Source organism: Palaemon carinicauda, chromosome 4 (genome assembly GCF_036898095.1).
Source record: "Palaemon carinicauda isolate YSFRI2023 chromosome 4, ASM3689809v2, whole genome shotgun sequence".
In the NCBI taxonomy this organism is placed as follows: Eukaryota; Metazoa; Arthropoda; class Malacostraca; order Decapoda; family Palaemonidae; genus Palaemon; species Palaemon carinicauda.
The window spans coordinates 109,095,529-109,102,807 of record NC_090728.1 but is presented as its reverse complement, the minus strand read 5'-3'; the positions used below and the strand labels follow the sequence as shown (position 1 = coordinate 109,102,807).

At 41.9% G+C, this 7,279-nt stretch overlaps 1 protein-coding gene across 1 annotated transcript in view; it reads left to right on the top strand.

Moving 5' to 3' along the window:
• Window positions 1-4,025: 4,025 nt before the first annotated feature.
• LOC137639606 (fap1 adhesin-like) overlaps window positions 4,026-7,279 on the top strand; it is a 124,801-nt gene continuing 121,547 nt past the window's right edge. Inside the window, exons 1-2 of the mRNA XM_068371865.1 lie at window positions 4,026-4,676; window positions 4,913-5,065. Coding sequence (XP_068227966.1) covers window positions 4,026-4,676; window positions 4,913-5,065 — 804 coding nt within the window. The remainder of the gene's footprint in view (window positions 4,677-4,912; window positions 5,066-7,279) is intronic.

Below are 7,279 nucleotides of genomic sequence, written 5' to 3'. Positions count from 1 at the left end.
GTTCCCAGACCTTCTGCAACTCCTAACGGAGCCACCAAGAGAACTTCCTCCATGACACATTCTACTCAAACAACCTCACGCCAACATCTTCCACAAAGCCGTAGCTTCGCTACGACTTCATGCGATTAGGATGTCTAGACATCTGCGGAAATCATCAGCAGCAGTCTACCAGGCAAAGTGGAAAGTCTTCTTTGGTTTGTGTCGTGGAAGGGGTATCTCTCCACTCGGTGCCACTATCCCAGCAATAGCGGAGTTCCTCTTGTATTTGCGTGAAGAAATGCGCCTATCAGTCTCGGCCTTAAGCCTCGCCTTCAGACCGAAAGGAGTGGACATTTCTTCATCGCTAGAAATTTTTCTACTCATACGGAGTTATGAACTTACCTGCCCTCAGTCAGAAGTGAGACCTCCCCCATGGAATGTGGTTCGAGTTCTCAGGTCTCTTAAGAGACCTCCCTATGAACCATTATGCCAGGCAACAGATCGCCACATGACTTGGAAGACGGTGTTCCTGCTAGCTTTGGCCTCGGCCAAGCAAGTCAGCGAACTTCATGGTCTCTCATATGACATCTTCCATTCGAGGGAATGGGGAGAGGTAACATTCAGCTTCGTCCCTGAGTTTATTGCTAAGACTCAGAACCCAGGAGTAGCGGATCCTCGATTTGACTCCTTCCGTATTTCTAGTCTCCGTACTGTAACAGATGACCCTGACCATCTCTTACTATGCCCAGTAAGGAGTTTGAGGCTGTACCTCAAGAGAACAGCCAGAGCTCGTTCTCGTGTGCCAGCACTATTTGTCAGCACAGGAAGGACTAAGAGGAGGGTCACCAAGAACACCATCTTTGCATGGATTCGCTGGGTCATTGACCTTGCACTGAATCCAGACCCTCCTCCGTCACGTCGCCCCAGAGCACATGATGTCAGGGGCATAGTTACGTCACTGGCCTTCAAAAGAAATTATTCAGTGACGCAGGTTCTTCGAGCTGGGGTGTGGAAACGTCAAAACACGTTCACATCCCCAAATTCTGTCTCAGGACATGCGCTGGGATTCAACAATCTGTTGGCGAGCCATATTAATTTCTCACAGCACCGGAGACAGGCTAAGCCGGCGACTCTCCAGGTAGAGGCTGGGTGTCTTTAAACGATCGATAACCTCGCATAACAGTTGGTATTTGCGGGTGATCAATATTCTTTGAGGTAAACCAGAGACAGAATCCGTAGACTCAGAAGAGGACAATAAAAATACCGAAAAATCAGGTGATGACTCAGGGCAAAGTTGTTTCGGGCGACCCAAACAGTGTCGTAGCGTTCAGGTTAGATACACCTGACTGTGCCACTTCAGCCTCGAGCTCTGACCGGTGATTTAATCTACCATCAGAATGTCGAAAAGGGTTTGAATTCTGAGGTGACTCAGGAATGGAGGATGGTTCCCTCCATAGTATTCATCTGGTCAGTGAGACGAGGTCTCCACTCCAGGACGTGAAGCTGAACTAAAGATATGTAAAAAACAAGCCCTTTTGACCTAGTCCATGGGGGACTAAATCCACTAGAGGTGGGATCTTCAGGCGACAATTGGTCATCACAGTCGGGTGGCAAAAAGCCGACAAAGTCATAATCAGGATGAATAGACACTGCTGATTCAGAAACAGGGCTTTCTAAAGTAGCAGGTCTTGACCAATCTGGACTGGAACTCTTGGAACCAACAGAAAGTAGTTCCAATAACGGAATACTGGAAACTTCCCAGAATTCCCAACTCCGTGGAGGATGAACGACGCCTTTCTCTCGGAAAGAAGAAGCTGAGAACTGGGGCGTTGGAAATTCAGGGACAGGAGAGTGAACCACCGATGTGGGAAACAAAATTGGGTTTCACACATTTCAGTGGGGCTGTTCTCCCACAGTTGGAGGACCAAACGATCTCGAAACGATTCAGGCTTTAATACAGGAGTCTTATCATAATTTTCTGGAGGATATAAACAAGCATCCAGTGCTTTTTTCCTCTTGTAAGTCCTAGCTGGCTTAAGAATAGGCTTAGGCTGAGTAATAGCTCTAGTAGGAAGGTGACTTTTCCTTTGTCGTCGAGACTTGTTACAATCTCGGGACAAAAGGTAGGATGCAACTATTGCAGCCACCCCATAGGAATCACCATCGCTACTAGAACCAGAACTCTCAGAGACTTCAGAGGAAGTAGAACTATCCTCCACGAGTCCAGGACTATTCCGAGTCCCTGTCACAGGATCAGGACCCTTCGGATACCAGAGAAAGTGCCTCCTAAGATAAACAGGAGGTTCAAACCAGGCCTTTAACTGGATATGGTGAGCTATTACCAGTTCACTATCAGGCAGTCTCTACAGCTCATAGGTGACCTTATTCTCATGTACCTTAGTAACACGGAATACCCCCTCAAACCCAGGGATGAGCTTTTTCGTTAGAAGGTGTCCCAACAGGTGCACCTTCTTAAGCACCATAGAGCCCTCTTTAAACGGTTTGTCCTGAGGATGTCCTTCAGCCCATGGGTCTCTTGTTTCTGCTGACAGTACAGTAATGGGGTACTATCAACATTTTGAGCACCCTTCAGTATGTTCTCAGCTGGAGTACAGCCAATCTCAGTGTGGTGAGAATGGTTGTAGCTGAGAACTGCTCGGGATAAGTACTGGTCTCATTTCTGAGATTCCCCAGAAATCCCCCCCCCCGTAACTCACCAATGGTACGATTCACCCGCTCCACTGCATCATTACTAGAGGGTTTATACGGAGTTGTTTTCACATGTAAAACATTATACCGCTCCAACAACTCAGTAAATTCCTGGGAAATAAACTCAGGGCCGTTATCAGTCAATATCCGGACTGGAACACGAGGAATAACAGGAAAAACTCGATCTTCTAGCGCCTGGCATATTGTACTTCTTATTCCTTATGGGTACTGCTGTCACCCACTTGGAATAATGGTCGACTACCATCAGACACCCAATAAAACCAGTACTGGTTGTTGGGAGACTCACAAGGTCCATAGCAACCAATTCAAAGAATTCAAAGGGAGAAGCGGTCACTATTTTCAAGGTCGGCGGGGCAACCACCTCCATTGAGATCTTACAAGTCTGACATTCCCAACACGTCCGGCACATTTCTCTGATTACATTAATCAAAGATCTGTGCCAGATGAGTCGACGGAGCTTTGCAATAATTTTTCCGATCCCCAGTGAGCATTCTGGAGGTGTGTCTCGGCAACTAGGTCATTCAGGACATTGAAGGTGACTACTGGGACGACTGAACCGTCTGGGTTCCGCTTTACTAGCAAACCCTGGTGTACTTCCAGGTCCGACCAACATCTCCTATAGGGTAGATAGGAGCATGGAACTTGAGATGCAGGAACCCCCGAGTAGATCATCTTAATGACAGATTGAATCTGTCGATGATCTCATTGGATCTTGGACACCTGACTAAAAGACAGAAGAGCATTTCTGGAGAACACTCCCCAATCAGGTTCAGGATCAGTTACCTTCATAACAGTGGTCTCAGTATGCAGTGAGGAGACTGAGACTACCTTGGAAGACAACTGAAGAATAGTAGTACGGTCATACACCAACTGTTCTCGGGGTGAATCCAGTGTCAGGTAGGCTGCATCCGGTATATTCCTACCAAGAACAAAATGACAAATTCGTAGATAATTTGTATTTTTAAACATTTAAACTTACCCGCTGGTTATATAACAATAGCTTTATTCTTCTGTCCAGCAGAAATTCAAAACTCGCAGCAATCGCATCGATATGCCAGGTATACACTAGCGCCACCACGGAGCTAGGCCGAACTTTTCCTCCCAGTATCAGATTTTCTTCTGCCGCCATATTGGCAACAGCTTTGGGAATTCACTCACCGTTTACCTGGAATTAACAGTGTTCTTGGTCATGTACAGTTGTTATTTGGTTTTGACTTTCGCATTATTAGACTCGCTTTCGGATTCTCTTGAATACCTATTGAATTTGGATTATTTTTTTACCCTTGCTTGACTTTGATCTCTATTTACTTTTCAAAATGGCTGACCCCTCCCCTTCATATAGGAAGTGTGTGAAAGGGTGTAAAACTCAGCTTCCAAAAGCCTCTGTTGATCCCCATACGATTTGCATTAAATGTTGGGGTAAAATTTATATTTTTGAAGATCGATGTCAAGAATGTTTTGAATTATCCGAGAGTGAGTGGTTGGCTTATGAGCGCTACTCTCGCAAACTAGAAAGGGATAGAGTTAGGCGTAGTTCCTCTCAATCTAAAGATTTATCATTTTCTAATATCATTGAACCTAATTCTTCCCCTGTAATGGTAGATCCTGAACCTAATTCTGTTCAATCTGAGCCTACAATGAAAGATATGATGACAACGATCCAGGCTCTTGGTTTAAGGGTGGAATCGCTAGCAGCTGACAGAAACCAACTTATGTCCGATATTAATCAACTTAAAAGTGGTACAGTAATATTAAAAGTGCTCTTAATGTGTTCAGTGATGTGGAGGGTGCGTCTGCGCAATCTTGTCGTTCATCTAGCCTTAGACCTCTTTCAAGCTCCCGAACCCATGGGAGAAGTAAAGTCGAGCGGCGAAAGGGAACGAGAGGCGTCATCACTCTCGCAGACGTGCCCTCGAGCGTTCCTGTTGTCTCAATGTCACAGATCGCTCACCTTCACCATGGGAAAGGTGAGGTTAGTTTTTTATCCTCATCCTCAGATGAAGCTACGCATGGCAAAGTCTGGCGTCATACTTCCAGACCCCTTAAAAGAAAGGCGGATGAAGGCGCGCAGCGACGCGATCCATCACCGCAAGTGCCTGGCTGTAGCCATTGGGACTCGCCAGAGCATTTTCAATCGTCTGTTCAATGTTCTCCTCCTAAACGTCCTAACAAAATGTCAGTAATTGACAAGGGGATTTTTCAGACTGAGTCAGAGCTTATTCCTGAGTTTGGTGTTACGGTTCATGGACCTCCGCTTCCATCAGACTGGATTCCATCTCCCGATAATGTGGAGCGTTATGCGAGCGATGAAGAAGGCGAATTCGCAATGGAAGTTTCGACTCCTGTTTCGTCCAAGGTTGATCCTAATTGATCTATGCTGCTTGACATGAAGCAGCAACTCTCAACGTTTATGCAGTCTTATCAGCCCGCTGTCAGCAAAGCGTTGGTTCGTCATGATTCCGATCGTGACGCGATGTCACACAGGCGGCCTACCTTTACTCTGAAGTATCAAATAAACGCACCGGTACGTTACATAATTTTTCAAATTTCTTCCCGCCGGTACGCTCCATTTCCACCCAGTACGCTTATTAATTTTTCACAAATCTTCTAACCAGTATGTTTATTCAATACTACCTATTGTACTGGTTGGTTCGTCATGATTCCGATCGTGACGCGATGTCGCACAGGAGGCCTACCTTTACTCTGAAGTATCAAATAAACGCACCGGTACGTTAATTAATTTTTCAAATTTCTTCCCACCGGTACGCTCCATTTCCACCCAGTACGCTTATTAATTTTTCACAAATCTTCTAACCAGTATGTTTATTCAATACTACCTATCGTACTGGTGGGAAATTATACAAGTACCATTTTTTTTTATTTTCTTAGCTGAAGTAGGAATCGAGATTTCAACTCGTAGCGTACATGTAGGTCAAGCGGAAGTCGCTCTCTGAACACTACGATACATGCATTGTCTGATTTCAGTTTCTATAAATAGATGTGCTTTCCCGTTGTGTCGGTTTTTAAACGTCAATTATTTCATGCCGATTTATGATTTAAACGATATATATATATATTTATATATATATATATATATGAATATATATATATATATATATATATATATATATATATATATATATATATATATATATATATATATATGTATATATATATATACATAAGTATATATATATATATATATATATATATATATATATATATATGTACACATACATATATATACATATATACATATATATATATATATTATATATATATGTATATATATATATACATATATATATATATATATATATACATATATATATATATATATATATATATATATATATATACATATATATATATATATATATATATATATATATATATACATATATATATATATATAATATAATATATATATATATATATATATACATATATATATATATATATATATATATATATATTATTTATATATATATGTATATATATACATATATATATACATATATATGTATATATATATATATATATATATATATATATATATATATATATATATATACATATACATATATATATGTGTTTGAATGTGCGTGGATGTAGTACGATAGAGAGTAAAAGATGTGAGATTGGAAGTATGTTTAGAAGTAGAAGGATGGATGTATTGGCCTTGTGTGAGACAAAGATGAAAGGAAAAGGTGAAGTGATGTTTGGTGAAATGTCTGGTAGAGTGTCTGGGATTGAAAGGGGAAGAGCGAGAGAGGGTGTGGCGTTATTGCTGAGTGAATGGATGACAGGTAAAGTAGTGGAATGGAAGGAGATATCATCTAGGTTAATGTGGGTAAGGGTTAGATTGGGTAGGGAATGTTGGGCGTTTGTTAGTGCGTATGGGCCAGGTAGTGAGAAAAGTGAAGAAGAGCGGAATGAGTTCTGGAATGAATTAACTAGGTGTGTAGAAGGACTGAGTAGAAGGAATTATGTAGTTGTTATGGGTGACTTAAATGCTAGAGTGGGCGCTGGAGAGGTAGAAGGTGTCATTGGTAAGTATGGCGTACCAGGTGAAAATGAGAGTGGTGAGAGACTGGTAGATATGTGTGTTGAGCAAGAGATGGTAATAAGTGCTAGCTTCTTTAAAAAGAAAGATAAAAATAAGTATACATGGGTAAGAGTGGCAAATGGAAGAGTAGTAGAAACGGCATTAATGGATTATGTGTTGATAACTAAAAGAATGTTTGGAAGATTGAAAGACGTGCACGTATTTAGGGGTATGGCTAACGGTATGTCTGATCATTTTTTGGTGGAAGGAAAATTAGTTGTAGCAAAAGAGTGGGGGAATAGAGTAGGTGGATGTAAAAGGGAGGTAGTGAGGGTTGAAGAGCTGATAAAACCGGGGGTAAAAAGTAAATATCAGGAAAGGTTGAAAATGGCATATGACGAGGTGAGAGTAAGAGAAACTGGTAATTTAGAGGAGGAGTGGAAGTTAGTAAAAGAAAATTTTGTTGGGATTGCAAGTGATGTATGTGGGAAGAAGGTTGTTGGAGGCAGCATGAGGAAGGGC